Source organism: Stenella coeruleoalba, assembly GCF_951394435.1.
Source record: "Stenella coeruleoalba genome assembly, chromosome: 15".
Lineage (NCBI taxonomy): Eukaryota > Metazoa > Chordata > Mammalia > Artiodactyla > Delphinidae > Stenella > Stenella coeruleoalba.
The window spans coordinates 66650635-66668427 of NC_137161.1; the positions used below are offsets into that span (position 1 = coordinate 66650635).

General features: G+C 53.7%; 1 protein-coding gene across 1 annotated transcript; it reads left to right on the plus strand.

Annotated features, from left to right (window-relative positions):
• Positions 1-171: 171 nt before the first annotated feature.
• Positions 172-17793, plus strand: SDR42E2 (short chain dehydrogenase/reductase family 42E, member 2; the record flags this gene model as incomplete). Its single annotated transcript, XM_079945469.1, has 12 exons — positions 172-367; positions 692-1329; positions 1809-1904; positions 3176-3233; positions 3915-4033; positions 4726-4801; positions 8720-8802; positions 10393-10530; positions 11046-11111; positions 12734-12797; positions 14411-14484; positions 17508-17793. 12 exons carry the CDS (start codon positions 172-174, stop codon positions 17745-17747), a joined length of 1848 nt encoding a protein of 615 aa, XP_079801595.1. The 3' UTR covers positions 17748-17793.

Genomic DNA, 17793 nt, shown 5'->3' on the forward strand with positions numbered 1-17793 from the left:
TTCTGAAAGGGACAGGTTTGGGAACTCAGAGGGTCTCTAATTCCCACCAGGAGGTCTCCTGAGCCCCCAGGGGTCTGATAATCCGCATGAGTTGAGACAACTCTAGAACATACGTTCTTCTGTTTTTTCCCACAGGTGGACAGATCCCGGGTCCACATGGCTCAGTAGAAGATGAAGCCCAACCTGGCAGGCTCCTCCCCAGAGGCCTGCAAGGCTGCAGCGCAGGGCGAGCAGAGCTGCCCTGTCTGCCAGGCCTGGGCTGGGGTCTCAAGCCTGGGGTCTGAGTCAGGGCCTGGGCCGGGGCCTGCTGCTGCGTCCAGACCTGGGCCGGGGCCTGGTGCTGGGTCAGGACCTGGACCTGGGCCTGGTACTGTGCCAGGGCCTGGGCCGAGTCCTGGTGCTGCTCCGGGGCCTGGGCTGGGGCCTGGTGTGGCTCTAGAACCTGGATCAAGGCCTGGTGCTGCTTCAGGGGCTGGGCCAGGGACTGGAGCAGTGTCAGGGCCTGGGAAGGAGCCTAGTGCTGTTCTGGGACCCAGACAAGGGTCTGGCGCAGTGTCGGGGCCTGGACCAGGGCCTGGTGCTGCCTCGGGGCCTGGACCAGGGCCTGGTGCTGCTTCGGGGCCTGGACCAGGGCCTGGTGCTGCTTCAGGGCCTGGACCAGGGACTGGTGCTGCTTCGGGGCCTGGACCAGGGCCTGGTGCTGCTTCGGGGCCTGGACCAGGGCCTGGACCAGGGCCTGGTGCTCCTTCGGGGCCTGGACCAGGGCCTGGTGCTGCCTCGGGGCCTGGACCAGGGCCTGGTGCTGCCTCGGGGCCTGGACCAGGGCCTGGTGCTGCCTCGGGGCCTGGACCAGGGCCTGGTGCTGCCTCGGGGCCTGGACCAGGGCCTGGTGCTGCCTCGGGGCCTGGACCAGGGCCTGGTGCTGCCTTGGGGCCTGGACCAGGGCCTGGTACTGCTTCGGGGCCTGGACCAGGGCCTGGTACTGCTTCAGCGCCTGGACAAGCTCTGGGGCCTGGGCCAGGAGCTGGGTCAGTACCTGGTTCAGGAGCTGCACCTTTATCTGGGTCAGGGGTAGGGCCCGGGCCCAGACGGGAATCAGGGGCTGGGCAGAAACCCAGTGAGCCAGTGACAGCCCCAGTGCCAGTACTGCAGCAGAAGACTCAGGCCACACCTGTACAGGCCTCTAAGCAGAAGGTTCTGGTGACTGGAGGAGGAGGCTACCTGGGCTTTAGCCTGGGTTCCAGCCTGGCCAAGAGCGGCACTTCTGTCATCCTGCTCGACCTCCGCAGACCCCAGTGGGTGCTGTGCCCGGGGACCGAGTTCATCCAGGTGCAGTGATGGCGGGGGGCAGGCTGGTGGTGGAGGTCAGGGGATGGTGTCTGATGTGTAACCGGTGCCTGGCGTTGAAGAGCACAGTCTTCGGAGTCAGACTGTTTAAGCTCCAACTCCAGCTCCCAGCTGGGCAGCCTTGGCCACAGGGTCCCGCACCTCTGAGCCTCGCGTCTTCATCCACAGAAAGGGGACGCTAACAATATCTGCCTCGCAAGGGTCTCGTGGGGAGTTGAGAAGACAGTGCATGTAAAACACTGAGCACAGCCTCTGTGACTTAGCTCCATACGTGGGGCCGATGATGATGAAGACGGCCAGTGGGATCATCTAGTAAATCCTGCCCCACAGCCTGTCTGGGCCCTGCAGGTGCTGGGCCCGGGGTGGGGAGAGGGGCCCGGCCCCGGGACCCGGCACAGCTGTTACCTCTGATTGCCTTGGACCCAGACCTCCTACCTCCGTGTATTCCTTCTCTGTTTCAGGCTGATGTCCGTGACGCAGAAGCCCTGCACCGCGCCTTCGAAGGCGTGGACTGTGTGTTCCACATGGCCTCCTGCGGAATGTCTGGTGCCGAGCAGGTGAGCGCCTCCCACGCAAGGCTTAGGCCCCGGCTCTGCCCGCCCCCTTCATGCCCGGTGTCCATCAGGCTCCTCACCAACTCCAGGGAGGATTTGGGCTACACCCATGGGACCACATGCCAGTTCTGCCGTGTTCTAGCTGCGTGGCTAGGAGAGTTAACCTCTTTGAGCCTCTGTTTCTTCACCTGTAGAGTGAGGACACTATTGGTACTTATGTCACGACCTCCCCAGAGAGCAGTGTAACAGTATCTATCAAAGCACGCAATACCCTTTGACTCAGAAACTACACTTACTTATGTATTTGTAGCATTGTTTTTAATAACAAAACAGGAAATAACTGAAATGCCCATCCGTTGGAGATTATGTAAATAAATTGCGATATAGCTAAACGATGACATTCCAGGCAGCCATTCAAAAGAATGAGGTAACTCGATATGTACTGATAACAGGACAATTTCCAAGGTACGAAAACAGTGTTTGACACTGTTTTTTTTTTTTTTAAAAAAAGCTATATACTCACACATTGTGTGCGCTGATATTAATGTGTCGATTATCTCTAGAAATACAGAGACTGGTAACAGTCTGGGGAGGGAAAAGGGAGCCTTGGAATCAGGATTGGGAGGGAAATTTCCTCTTCATTGCATTCTTGTTTTACTGTTTGAGTTATTTTTAACCTTGTGACTGTGTTACCTATTGAAAACAACCACAACAAGAATAAATATAGTTTGAAAATCAATAGGGAACCCACCTCTCATGTGGTTGTAGGGATTAAATGAGATGTAAAGGCTTCGCCCAATCCCTGGCGCACAAGCAGCTCTCACTGTAGCCCAGTTGTTTTTATTTTTCAAAGCCCAGCCCTCTCACTTGGGTAGGGACAGTATTACTTGTCCGTCTTACGGATAAGGAAGCTGAGACTTCTAGAGCCAGGAAACAATCCAACACATCTGAGGCTCTTCTCTGTGTCAAGCCCTGTACCATGTCCTCTCATGGGGCTTATTAAATCCTGCTGACCACCCAAGGGGGTCTTCCCTCACTTCATAGATGAGGGAGCTGATGGCCAGAGGGGTGGGTAGAACCTCCCCTGTGGCCCAGGCATATGGGGACGGAAAAGGGCACTAGAGCCCAGGGCCCCCGCACTGCCCATGGGCCCCTCGGGATCCCTGCCTCTGAGCTGCAGCCCCCACGCCCTGCCACCCAAGCCCAGCCTCATGGCCTCAGCTACAAGGCATGAGACAGCACCCCGACTCTCCCACCTCCATCTTGTCTTTTAGCTGCAAAAAGAGCAGATTGAGTCTATAAATGTTGGAGGCACCAAACTAGTGATTGATGGTAGGCGCTCAGAGCAGAGTGTGACCTGCTGTGTGTTTGTGCTTCTCTCCCCACCCCTGCGCAGGCCCGGCTCTGGGGGACAGGGCAGGGGGACAAAGGTGGGAGCCTCCCCCCGACCCCCGCCCTCCCCAGTAGAGGGCCTGTGGGCAGCACATCCTTCCTGTTCTGCAGGCCTGCCCAGGCCCCGGCATGGGGCTCAGCGTGGCCTCAGTGTGTCTGGGGACGCGGGGAGTGGAGTTTGCACAGAGGGATTAGGGGTTGCGGGCGAGAAAAGTTGCTGGAGCACCAAATTAGAAAACTCACACCTGGGCTCTCTGGGCACGTCCTGCCTTGTCCTGCATTTTTCTCTTTGATTCTAGAGTGTGTTTTCCCTATGTCCCCACTGAGTGAGACTTTCTTCTGACTTGTCCCTGGCAAGCTAGCTAAGGGGCCGCAGCCACACTGAGAAGGAAGAATGAGCCAGCCCGGCCCCCAAGGGCCCAGGGAGCAGGGACTTGACCCCTCCCCAAGTTAAGGGAAGGAGGCTCTTCCGTCCCGAGCCAGGATGTGTGCAGGAGGCTGGGTGGAAGATTTGCCCAAGGAGGTCCCCATGGGTTCCTCCTCAACCAGCTCCCTGCTCACATCAACTGTGTGTGTGTGTGTGTGTGTGTGTGTGTGTTGCCGTGTGACCTGTCACTGTAGTTTGTGTCCACCGGCGGGTTCCAAGGCTTGTCTACACCAGCACCGTCAATGTCGCATTCGGCGGGAAGCCCATAGAACAGGGCGATGAGGACTCTGTGCCATATTTCCCACTGGAGAAGGTACCTGGCTTCCAGGAGAGGTGGGCGGGGCCAATGGACTTGGAACCCACAGTCCAAAGGGTAGGGATGGGCGGAGCCAGGGCCAATTTCACAATTCAGGGTAAGACCCAGGAAGAAAGGTCCCCAAAACGGCGTGGCGCCAAAGCCTTCTCCTATTTTGGCTGGTCGTGCCAGTAGGAGCTTTGAATCACATAGACCTGGCCTTGAACCAGCAAAGCCCCTTTCTACTGTGGAACCTGAGCAAACCGCTTCACTTGGAGGCTCCCCTTCTTCGTCTGGGTGTGATAGCACCACCCTATGGGGACGTGGAGACCAGGAAATGAGTTGATGTATGTGAAAATGCCCCGTGAGCGCTAAAGGCCTCCATGTGAAAAATCCATCCACTCACGTCCAGCATTCACATCCCAGAGCAGGCACTGTGGCTCGCAGGAGCCTCCCCGAATCAGGGAGCCCCTGGTCGTTTTTACTGCTCTGAACTCTCCTGTTCCTGTGGCTCCCACCCAGAGGGAGAGGAAGGGGAGTGGGACTCAGGGCCTGGCCATTTCCCAGTGGGGGTCCCAGAAGTGAACCCCCATGTGGTCTGAAGCAGAGGTACAGCCCTGGGGCCGGGAGGGCTGGGTGGGCCGGGCAGGTGTGGCCAGCAGTGTCTCTGACCCCCGTTCGGTGGCTCTGTGCTTCCTGTTCTCTGATAGCACGTGGACCACTACTCCCGAACCAAAGCCATTGCTGACCAGTTGATCCTCATGGCCAACGGGACGCCTCTCCCAGGTGAGTACTGGGAGTCCCTGCTCACAGCCAACGTGCATGCCCACTGCTCCCTCCCTTAAGCACATGTGCGATTCTAGCTTATAGCTGGTATGTTCCCAGCTTCCTTCCAAAGAACCCTTCCCCAGGGCCTTGGACATTCGTCATCCAACAAATTCTGAGCACCCACACTCCACCAGGGATACAGCCCGGAAAACGTCAGGCCCAATCTCTGCCCTCACATTGTTCATGTCCTGGTGGGGAGACACTTGAGCTAGTCCACGTCTAGCTCTCTTTTCTGCCATATAGGAGGGCATCCAGTTTTGGGGACCCTCTTTATAAGAGTACAAACTTATGAATATGCATGAAATATAGCGCTTTGGAAGGGCTGTGCAAGTGAGGAGCCCTTCAGTAACTCCCAGAAGAATCGGCCTTGGCTGCCTTACTGGATTGCCTCTTCTTACTGTATTGTGATAGAGAAATAATAGTAGATTAAGGACAGGTGGCAGCATGGCACAGTGGCTAAGCACCCACGTACTGGCATCAGACTGAAATGAGTTCAAATCCAAGCTCCACCGCCTCTCAGCTATGTGATCTTGGGCAATGCACTTACCCTCTCCCAGCCTCGGATTCCTCACCTATGAAAAAATGGATAGTGGAATTTACCTCAAAGAGCTTGAGTGAGAACAAGATAATGATGGGCACTGTTAAAAAAAAAAAACCACTAACATGGACATTTTGTGTTTATTGAGTGCTTACTACATGCCAAGCCCTATTTTACACGCTGATTTTACCTGCAAAAGTCTCAATAAATCTTTATAGCGTCCATATGAGGTAAGAACCTTAGCTACCCCTTGCTTTCCAAACTCAGGAGTCAAATATCAATAGATTCAGATAAATTCCTGCTATCTAAATTATCATTATTTGCTTTCTGAAATTCAGAAACTAAAAAGAAACAGAAAACCTGGTTTCCCTCACTGTCTAAACTCAGGAGCCAAGTGGATTTGGAGAACAAAGGTTGTTTGAAATTATAATCCCCAATTTTACAGGAAAGAAAACTGAGACTAAGAGGTTAACTGACTTAGCTCAAGGTCACATAGCTCTTAGGTGGCAGAGGTGGGATTTGAAAACCCCCTCTCCCCCTAGGGGAGTCTAAAACCAGAGCCTGGGGCTTAACCATTGTGCTCCACTGTAGCTGTGGCTGAGTAAGTCTCTGAGCATGAAATCTTTTCCCTAAAAGCCTCCCCACCCCACCCTCTCACCCTGGGCCTGTCAAGCCTCAACCCCTTATCCCAGTGGGAACATCCATCTGTGTTTCCCAGGAGTTTGACCCTCGGCAGTTGAATTCTCTTCTCTACCAGGGCCTCCCCTGGCTGGACCAGCAGCCTACAAGCCAGACACCTAATCCTCTGGCTGATAATTATTTATACAAGCATCCCCAGCTTTCCATGGTCAGGAGAGTCATGGATACCCTGGGCGCAGTCCCTCTGTGACGTGGCCACCCAGCGCCCCACTGGCCAGTGTCAGCTGTAGCCCAACCAACCTCCCCGCACCATGCCCAGGTGACCCAGAGTTTAAAATTAGCTGCAGGCTGTTTACAGAAAAGCTCACCTGATACCTGCCTTGCAGGAGTCCAGCCACGTCACCCTGGGTGATTTCCAGTCCCTACTACCCAAGCTGGTCCCTGAGACTCTGCCTCTAACCTGGCATGGAGCACCCTGGTCCCTGTAGCAGAGTCCTGAGGCATGCAGACCCCAGCTCCATGTGAATGTGTCGTGTCCTCCTGTCTCTGGGTTCATTAGTGTCCTGGGGCCGCTGGCACAAATTACCACAAACCTGGTGGCTTAAAACAACAGAAATTTCTTCTCTCGCAGTCCCCACAGTTCGCAGTCAAATGTCTGAAATCAAAGTGTCATTTGGGCTGCGATCCCTCCAAAAGTGCGAGGGGAGAATCTTTCCTTGACTCTTGCGGCTTCTGATGGCCCCAGAAGCTTGGGGTCCTTCTTTGGTGTGTGGCTGCATTGCTCCAGTCTCCTCCTCTGTCTTCACATGGCCTCTCCTCTTCTCCATCTGTCTCTTCTCTGTGAGTCTCTTATAAGGATACCTGACATTGGATTTAGGGCTCGCCCGGATAACCCAGGATCATCTCGTTTTTAGGTCCTTAATTACATCCTCAAAGACCCCTTTTCCAAATAAAGTAGCATCCACAGGTTCCAGGACACCGACATATCTTTTGGGGGCCACTGTTCAACCCAATACACTGGGCCTCATTGTAAAGTGAGGGTTTTGGTGGGGGAGCAGTCAGGGTGTTTGGCTATGACCCGGAGACACTGACCCTGGCTAATTTATGGAGAAAATGGAATTTATACTGGGATAGCCTCTGGAAAATATATTCCAGAAAAATGACCACCAGGGCTCAGAAAGGACAGGGTCAGGGCAGTTCCAGGGACCTGGGAGACAGGAGCTGGTGATCAGTCTCTCAGGGTGAACCCACTCCTGTGATTTTCGATCCCATGTCAGTAATGCACAGAGTCACATTCCTGGGTGAGAACAGGGCATTGGCCCAGCCTGGGTCCCGTGGCTGCCATCTCAGGGAAGAGAGGTGCATCTGGACTGACAGTCCCCCGCTAGACCTGGTGCAAAGGGGAAGCGGCCCCCAAAGGAAGGTGGGCTTCCGGTCCCAGAGGATGGCATACACTAGGCTCCCCAAACTGGAGGCACAGCTGCTTGGGAAACCTGAGCCTTGGAGGAGTGAAACATCTTCCAGGAGACTCCATCTCAGTTAAGGAGTTGGGGTTGGGGATCGAATAATTTACAAATAGTAATTAAAAAAAATTTTAACCTTAAACACAAATGAATTATGAGAATAAATTGAAAATTTTGTAGGTCCTCTGAAGACTTAAAAAGAATATGTTTGGAGCAGCCCTTCAGGCTGTACCCCCAGACTTCCCCTGGGGAGACATGCTCCCACTTCCACCAGTGGGGGCCCCTCAGAAGAGAATTTGGGAAACCCTGGACCAAGCTTTGTCTTGGTCTGGGGACTCTGCTGGCACAGAGCAGTGAGAGTTAGGGGAACAGACCCCCAGCTCTCATGCTGATGGCTCTAGTCTTTTCATTTCTCCATTGGTTGTCTGGAAAGTATAACTGCTACCACGAGTTACAAAGCACCCATTTTCCAGGTGAGGAGACCCAGGCTGAGAGAGCTGAGGGCCTATTTGTTGGTACTGTATCACCAGAGGTATTAGTGGAAAGTGCCTGGACTTTGGTCCCCATCTCAGCTCCGCGAGGCTGAGCTGTGTGCCCTTAGGCAAATCACATCCCTTCTCTGAGCCTTGGTTCTTTTATCCATAAAACAGGAATAATAAGAGCTCCCACCTCATAGGGTGGCTTTGAGGGAAAAATTCCAGGCTTACCAGAGCACCAGACACATAGTAGGACCTCTCTGAGAGCCATCGTGATCCTTATCTGATGACCAGAAAAAGTAAAGTACTATAGCTATTGGCATGAGGACGTGTGGGTCTGTGCGCATCTGTAAAATGGACACAGTAGGACTCTGGGAGTTGAAGGAGGTCATGTCTGTCAAGTGCTGGTTAGACTCTCACGGGCCATGCAGATACCTACATCTAGGTCTTGCCTCTGTTACTGGCCTGAGAGCACTGTGAGGGCAGGGACCATTTCTTGGTCATCCTTGGATTCTTCACAGCATCCATCCCAGGGCCCAGTGCTGAGGGGGGTGGAGGTGGGGAATGTTTGTGAACAGTGTTTGTTGAATGACTGACTGATCGACTGAGAGAATAATTAATTGAATGAGGAAACCCCAAGGCCCTGCCTTCCCCACTAACCTTTCCGGGTAAGAACCAGGAGATGCAGACAGCCTTTCTGTCCCTCTCCCTGCTCATCCACCCCTCCCCAGGCCCCTGACTGCCCTCCCCTGTGTTGTAGGAGGAGGCGCTCTGCGGACATGTGTGCTCCGGCCCCCAGGGATCTACGGCCCCGAAGAGCAGAGGCACCTGCCCCGTGTGGCGGTATGTTGTCCCAGCCCCAGGCCGGAGGCACAGGAGGAGCCTGGCTGATATGTGTGTGAATGGGGACCCACGGTCATCGCGTCAGTCTTAGGGCAGTGTCCCGAGCGGGGGACCCTCAGTTCTGGGAGAAGTCCTGCCCCCATGAGGCCCACCAGGAACAGAGCTCTCAGGGTGCGCCAGCCAGGCCTGGGTACCGGTAGAGGAGACGTGGAGCTATGACCCCAAAGAAGCAGAGGAAACTATTGCCCTGCTCAGATGTGAGCTCCCTAAGGGCCAGATGGCTCATCTCATGCTGCCAGCACCAGGCTTTTCACACAGAAAACCTGTCTCCAGAGAAGGCTGGTTGCCAGGGATATAGCTACAAGGGCCTCTAGATCCTGTCCTCAAATTTCTCACAGCCTAGTCAGGGAGACAGATTCCACAGTCACAGATTCAGGGTGGTAAGGGCTGTGTAGAGGTGAGAGGGAGAAGATGGGAGCACAGCAGAGAGGGCCTGGCAGGGGAGGTCCAGGAGGGCTTCCTGGAGGAACTGATGGCTGTGCTGTTTGGATACAGAAGGAGCTAACCAAGGAAATGGGGTGGTAGAGAGAAAGTGGTCCAAATAGAGGAGACAGCTTGGGCACAAAGCTGGAAATGAAAAACTGTTCCAGGTTTGGGGACAGGTCAGTGAACAAAACAGATGATTCCCGCCCCTGTGGGGTTTATATTCTCACAGCAGGAGAGAGAGAGAATAAACATGATACAATACAAGGAACGTTTGAAGGTGCCAGGGACTATGGAGAAAGAGGAAAAGTGGAGTGGGGTTGGGGGAAGCTGGGGGTGCCGGCAGTCGGGGAGCCTCTTCAAGCAGGGATATTGAGCAACTTGAAGGTGACGAGGTGCATCACACAGCTATCTGGAGGAAGAGCCTTCCAGACAGAGGGAACGGCTAGTCCGAAGCTCTGAGGTGGGGCCCTGCTGGCACGTTCCAGGAGGCCGAATAGCTCGTGCAGAGTGAGCAACAGGGTCAGTGGGAGACACGTCAGAGAGTAGCTGGGGCCAGAGCAGAAGGGCCTCCTCTGCTACCCGGCGCCCGGAAGTTTCTGAGCAGAAGAGACACGATCTGACTTAGGATTCAAAAGGATCCCCCAGCTGCACGGAGAACAGGCCACAGCGGCAGGGTGGAGGGGGGGGTGGTGGAAGCAGGGGACCAGTTAGGAGGCTCTTTCAGTGTCCAGGTGAGAGATGAGGGCGGAAGTCAGTACAGTGAGGAGTGGCCGAATTCTGGACAGATTGTAATGGCTGAGACGACTGGGTTTGCAGACGGGTTGGGTGTGGAGCGTGAGGGAGGGGACAGCCAAAGCTGGCTGCAGGCTTTAGGCCTGAGCCCTGGGTGCTGTGGGCTGGGGGTGGGGGGCGGCCAAATGGGGATAAGGCGCTCACAGGACAGGACAAGTCTGCCTTGTCTATCGGGCAGCCAAGTGGAGACTTCCGGAAGGCATGTGGGGTTGGGACAGAGGAGTCCGGCCTGGGAGCCTTCTGCATGTGGATGGAATTTAAAGCCACTCCAGGCTAGGTCTGTGTTTCTCGCCCTCTCCCCCCCCCCACCAGAGCCACATCAAGAAGAGACTGTTCATGTTCCGATTTGGGGACCGCAGGACGAGGATGAACTGGGTCCACGTGTGCAACCTGGTGCAGGCACACGTGCTAGCAGCCGAGGCCCTCACCGCCAGCAAGGGCTACGTGGCCGTGAGTCTCCTGCAGTGCTCCCCCGACCTTACCCCTCAGGCTGCAGGCGGGTCCCCCATCCCTCGGGGATTCCTGGCTCACACACGACATAGCCCCCCAATTCAAGCTGCCTGAGGGGGTGGGGGGAAAGTGGCCTTTTAGAGCGTCGTTAGCTCCTTGAAATGACCCTGCGAGGTAGGTGTTGTTGAGCCCGGAATTACAGTCCCCGAATGCTAAGCGTTTTACATATATTGTCACCTGCACCTTTACAACAGCCCAAGGGGGAGATGCCATTATTATGCTCCCATTTCTCAGATGAGGAGACTGAGGTACAGAGAGGTTAAGTGACTCCACTGAGGTCATACAGCTAGTCACTTGGCAGCCCCGGAACTCAGAGGGACTTGTTCACGTCCGTCTCCAGGGCTGCTCAGCAGAAGTGGGGAGTTGGGGCAGCTGCTGGGAGCCATCGGAGAGGGTGGGGTCAGGCAGCGGCGGGCATGTGCCTGACCGTCCCCCTCCCCGCGTGTCCCCCTCAGAGTGGGCAGGCGTACTACATCAATGACGGGGAGAGTGTCAACATCTTCGAGTGGATGGCCCCACTGGTAGGTGCCCGGACACCGCCCCCATCCCAAGTGAGAATTCAGGGATCCCCATGTCTTCTTTCCCTCTCACCTTTTCCCAAAAAATCAGAGGATTTCACATTAAAAACCAGCTCTGGCAACAGTGTCCACTGGGCAACATTGGAACTGGCTGGAGCTGGGTAGTGGCTGCCCCTTTGGGGGGCTGTGCGCTTCCCCAGTTTGCCATAGTCCCTCCCAGCCCGCTTCCTGATTTATGTCGATGTCCTGCCCTGTGGGATTTTGCTTGTGGCCCCCGTACTATGTGGTGAGGCCCGGAAAGAGGTAAGTAGAAGGTAGGCAAAGCACAAAGGAAGGTGTTTGCCCTCGGGCCCCTACGCTGCAGCCCCTCTGAGAGTCCTGGCCTCCTCTCGCAGCAGCCTACAGACTCCAGGAAGGGGTAGACCAGAAACCCCGCGCTGGAGGATACATCCTGGGGGCATTCAGGCCCTTTGCATGTCACCTCTTAACAGCTTTATTGAGATATAATTTATAGACCATACAGTTCACCTATTGAAAGCGTACAAGTCGATGCTTTTTAGTCTGAGTTGTGCGACCATCAGCAAAACACGTTTTAGAACATTTTGTCACCTTCCCAGAAAAGAACCTCCCCAAACCATACCTTTTAGCTGTCACTTCTATTTACCTCTCACCCCACCCCACCCCTAGCCATAGGCAACCACTAAGCTACTTCCTGCCTCTGTAGATCTGCCTGTTCTGGACATTTCCTATGAATGGAATCATACAGTATGTGGGCTTCGTGTTAAGTTTCTTTCGTTTAGCATGTTTTCAAGGTTCATCCATGTTGTGGATGTGTCATAAAGTACTTCATTCTCTTTTATTGCCAAAAAGATATTTCATTCAATCGCTGTGCCACATTTGGTTAATCCGTTCATCAATTGATAGAAATTTGGGTTTTCCATTTTGGGCCTGTTATCAGTAATGCTGTATGAACATTCGTGTGTAACTAGTTGTGTGGACATATTTTCTCATTTCTGTTGGGTATATACCTAGGAGTGGAATTGCTGGATCATACAGTAACTCTATGTTTAACCTTTTGAGTTACTGCCAGACTGTTTTCCAAAGTGGCTGCACTATTTTACATTCCCACCAGCAGTGTAAGAGGGTTCCTGTTTCTCCACATCCTGTCAACACTTGTTATTATCTGTCTTTTTGACCTGGAGGGTTTTCATACAAGTGAAGACCTCCGTTCATCCTATGCCAGCCCATCTCTTCATGCTTCTCCCACCACCCTCCACACGTATGCTTTTCTTTTTTTAATTTAATAGCAGAAAAGCAGATTCTAGAAAATAATCAGATTCTATATAAGTGCCTTAGAGTGTCTTTGGGTGTACGCAGATGTAAAAAATAACTAAATGATGGGACTGCACCCTATGCAGTCAGTTCCTACTTAGTTTTCCAGGTCACAGTGCGGGCTTCATTTGAAGACTGGTGTAAACTTGTGGCTGGCTGTGGGGTCTGCCCCCTTTGGTGGGCAGCTGAGGAGGGGCCAGGAGGTGCTCTGCTGGCCCTGGGGTAAAGGCAACACATGGCCTATACCAGCCCCCCAAGGATCTGTTCTCACCTCAAGCCATGTTTCCTTGCAGTTTGAGAAGCTGGGGTACAGCAAGCCCTGGATCCAGGTTCCTACTTCCTGGGTTTACCTGTCAGGTGAGGAAAGGAGTGTGTATGTGAAAGCCCTCCACGTGCCAGATGTACACGCATTCCCTCATTTTAAACCCAGAGCCAGGACCTGGCTGAGGCGAGTGGGGCACTGAGAGCACAAAATTTAAGGAAACCCTCGCTCGCAGGAGTCAAATGCTCCAAGCCCCACCTGCACTTGCCCAGCCCTGAGAGCAAGTGCCTCCTTAAATTTTGCACTCGAGGCACCTCACTCCCCTCACCCTAGTCTTAGCCCTGTTTAAACCCTATCCCACTTGCAAGGTGGGTGGGGTTAGGCCCATTGTAAAGATGAGGCAACTGAGGCTCTGAGACGTTAGCAACCTGCCCATGGTGCCCCAGTCCCACTTGCAAGGTGGGTGGGGTTAGGCCCATTGTAAAGATGAGGCAACTGAGGCTCTGAGAGGTTAGCTACCTGCCCATGGTGCCCCAGTGAGAAAGTGGGAGAGGCAGAATTCCCACTGGGCTCCGCTGACTGCGCAGCCCACGCCCAGTCCTGCTGCCTGTGCTGGAATGCCCCATCCCCCAAGGTCGCCCTGGAGTTAAGGCTGCTTTTGGACATGTGAGGGTTCCGTTTGACCCTAGAGTCTCCTCCTCACCCTGAAGGTCAGTCTCCACTCTCACGCCCCAGCTTCCCTATTGCTGGCCTCCTTCCAGCTGGAATGAGCACGGGCTTCAGGCTTGGCGTGATCAGCCCGAGGGGGCAGGTGGCCCCCAAGTCACAGATAACTGTGTTCCTGGAAAACCTCAGCTGGATCTCTTGCACTTTAAATGTATTGGGGGACTTCCCTGGTGGTCCGGTGGTTAAGACTCCGCATTTCCAATGCAGAGGATGTGGGATCGATCCCTGGTCTGGGAACTAAGATCCCACGTGCTGCACAGCGCAGGCAAAAAAAAAAATAATAAGGCATTGGGATGCCCGCCATTTAAAGCAGGGGTTTGCACATTTTTGTCCCCCAAGGTGCCCACACAGGATGACTTCCCCTGCACAGCATCACCACCAGGACTGACACTCCTTGACCCCCAGCTGAGAAAAGTTCAACCGCAGGTCCTGGCGGTTTTGGAGACTGTCTATAAATTCCCAATTCCCAGTGAGCTGACTGTAAACTCAGTGCTTCTTAACTTTGGCTGCACAGTAGAATCACCTGGGAGCTTTTAAAAATGCCTCAGCCACACCCCCAGACCAATTACCTCAGCATCCGCAGGAAGCAAGGGGGTGGGGGAAGAAGGAACATTTTAAAAAGTGCAGCCCAGGCTGAGTTGAACCACCGTTCCCACTTCTTTCTCCCTGACTCAAGAGAGCATATCGGGATAGAAGTGCATGAGAGAGACGTGATTGTAGAGATCACTTTGAATCTGCTCAGATTTATTTTAAAATGTCAGTCTTTTAATATTAATAATAACTTACTTGTGACATATTTCACAGCCAAACAAGGCACCCCAGGACTGCTGATTTAAAGGAATCCAAGGACAGGAAAACTTGGCAACGTGAAGACTCCCCCTAGCAAAGCAAATAATGCCCCCAACTGACTTGTCTCTGACGACCTCCCTGGAGTTTGCCTAGAGCAGGCCCCCTGGTCACTGGTCCCTCTCTCCCCACACAGCCACGGTGATGGAGTATTTGCACCTGGCCCTGAAGCCCATCTGCAGCCTCCCGCCGCTGCTCACCCGGAGTGAGGTAAGTGGGCTGCTGTGAGGGGAGCCCCTGTGTCCTGGTGCCCCTCACTTGCCTTCCTGCCCCTTCTCCACTGCCACAAACCCTCACCTTTTGACACCGTAACTGGATGCTTGTCTGAGGTCTCAGAACCTGCCATGTGGGCTCAAATCTAGGGCCAGCTCCTGTATAACAACCCAACCTCTGAGCTTCTGCTGAGGCTGTGCTCTCTTGGTCTGAAGGGCAACAGCTCCAAGCCCATCCTTTTTTTTTTTTTTTTTTGTGGTACGTGGGCCTCTCACTGTTGTGGCCTCTCCCGTTGCGGAGCACAGGCTCCGGACGCGCAGGCTCAGCGGCCATGGCTCAAGGCCAGCCGCTCCGCGGCATGTGGGATCTTCCCGGACCGGGGCATGAACCCGTGTCCCCTGCATTGGCAGGCGGACTCTCAACCACTGCGCCACCAGGGAAGCCCAAGCCCATCCTTTATCACTGTCATTTCATTCATAAGCAGTTTGTCTTCCCAGCCAGACTGGAGGCTCCCAAAGGCAGGTTCCATGAAATGCACTTTTTGGAATGTCATTCCTCCCAATAACTGTCAATACACACACACACACACACACACACACACAGCCTGTTGATTCGAGGCTCACAGTTCCTGCTCACTGAAGAATAAGTATATATTAAGTACCTACTGTGTTAAGAACACTGTTCTCAAATAATGATGATGCAGTTTTCTATTTGCACATACAGTTTAAAAGAGAGGGTGTTTTAATGCAGGTTGTAAACAGTAAAGCAACAAGTGGTGTTTGGTGTTATTTGCAAAATCCTTCCAGTCCACTCTCTCATTTGATTGTCCCTGATGCTCTGTTAAGTTTGGAGGGGCAGAAAGATTATGATCTCATTTAATGGTGAGAAACTGAGCACTAGAGAAATAAGTGATTTGTCCAAGCTCCCACCATTCTGGAATTGGCTTCACATTCCAAGCTCAGTGCTCTCCACCTCAGAGAATTGAGAATGGGCCACAGAAAGTCGCAGTTCCCTATGGTCTCTCCTTTGAACCGTCTGGACTAGCAGAGGAAAGAGAATAATGAAAATAGGGACCATCTATAGAGTGTGAAATGCCAGGCACTGTGTTTATCTCATTTAATCTTCACAACTACTCTACACTGTGGATTCTGTTATTATCACCTCCATGTACAGAGAAGGAAATGAAACACTCAGCGGGGGGAGGGGGAGGGGTGAAATAACCTGGCTCATGACCATTCCCTTAGGTAGCAGCATCGAGATTTGAACCCAGAGGAGACCTAAATGATTTCAAGCTTAACCACTAGCTTGTGAAATGTCAGGAATCATAGTCACATAAAATAGCTGCCGAAGTGCTGCTGAGTTGTGGTCGGGTAGGGAGCCGGCTCCCCTCTCTCTCCACTCACTGGTGGGTTTCCTTGTTCAACTCGGGGCGGGGGGAGGGCGGGGCAAAGGATCCCTAGTTAGCCGGGAAGTTTCTGGGCACTGTAGCTCGGGCGCCCTCTTCTGGTCAGTCTATGACACACCAACTAGCCCTCTAGTTTGACTTCATAGCCTTTTTTCATTCGTTTGACATGTATTGAGCACCTAATGTAGGCCAGGCACTGTGCTGGGGAGTGGAGGCAAGGCAGTCCTTGCTTTCTATTCGCACATACAGTTTAAAAGAGAGGATGTTTTAATGCAGATTGTAAACAGTAAAGCAACAAGTGGTGTTTGGTGTTATTTGCAAAATCCTTCCAGTCCACTCTCTCATTTGATTGTCCCTGATGCTTTGCTAAGTTAGGAGGGGCAAAAAGATTATGATCTCATTTAATGGTGAGCTCACAGTCCAAAGGGGAAGACAGCCCAGCAAGGGCTATACTGGGGGAAATAATGAGGAACTTCAGAGTACCCAGAAGGGGCACCTAAGCCAATTCTGAGGAAGTTAAGGAGGCTTCCCAAAGGAGGTGACATCTAAGCCTGACATCTGAGAATGCTGTGTCCCAGGACCCTGCCTATCTAGTTCACAGCTGTACCCGCCAAAGCCCTGAATTTACTAGCTGAGGCAAAAAAGGACAAGAACTGGCCTCTCTCCCTCTCTCCTCACACAAGCATCCAAGACCAGGGGCTTGACCCCGAGGGCTGTTTCAGGGCCACTGCAGAATCAAGCAGCTAGTGGACTCCTTCCCAGTGTCCAGCTGAGGAACAAAAGGCAAAGAAATGAGTCAGGTGGGAGGGTATCTTCTGAATCCTAGCATAGCTGGGAAGGGCATGAGCTAGAGTTTGGCTTCTCTGTGTGACCCTGGGCTAGTCACTTAACCTCTCTGATCTTCAATTTTCAAAAGAGGAGATGGTGGTATTACCACTTCAGAAGATTAAATGAGATATGGCCTAGAAAGTATTTAGCGCATGACAGGCACCGAGTGCTTACTCAGTAATTGTTGTTGTCAGCACTACCTTTGAAGCCTGTGGGACCCAGGCCATCTGGCATCAGGAAACGCAGCTTCAAACCCTGGAGAGAGTAATCACTTATGCATAATTGAATTCCTCTCTTAGGGAAGCTCAGTTAAATCAGCCAGGGCGTGAAGCTTGCACCCTGGAGCCTGCCTGCCCAGACTCCATCTGGGGCTGTGGGCTGAAAAGTGAAGGATGTTTCCTGGAGACAAGTTTTCCGGATAGCTGCACTCAGGCCACAGGCAGAATGTATCAGGGCCTCCTGAGCCCCGGCATCGTGCTAGGGCCGGGTAAGGGGAGTGCAGAGGTGGGGCCTTTACTTTTGGGGGACTGAGGAGTTCAGTAGGCTGGGGAGATGCAGAAAATGTATCCTGGAGGCGGCCCCCCCCCGAGGAAAATGGAGGTGGAAGAGAGACAGGAAGTCCTCCCCATGAGGGCGTCGCAGACGCAAGATCCAGCATAGAGGTCCTTTTAAATCTCTGTGCGACGGAAGGGAAATCCCTACCCTCTCTTATCCGAGTGAAACGTGGTAGAGGTTGCTCCCCACGCCCACTAGTCCCGTCCCTCGGCTGCCCCGCCTCTCCCCGCAGGTGCGCAGCGTGGCCGTGACGCACACCTTCCAGATCGCTAAGGCCCGCGCTCAGCTTGGCTACGTGCCCGACAAGTTCAGCTTCGCAGACGCCGTGGAGCGATACGTGCAGTCGACGGGCCAGGGAACCCGCGGCTCCACAGCGCGGACGCTCCTGCGGCTGCTGCTCGGGCTGCTGCTGCTCCTTGGCCTGCTCGTGCTGGCCCTGCACTTCCTAGGCCCGCGGCCGTTCGTCGTCTGACCATCGTCGCCGGCCTGTCCCTGCCCCTGCTTCGCCTTCAGGACTT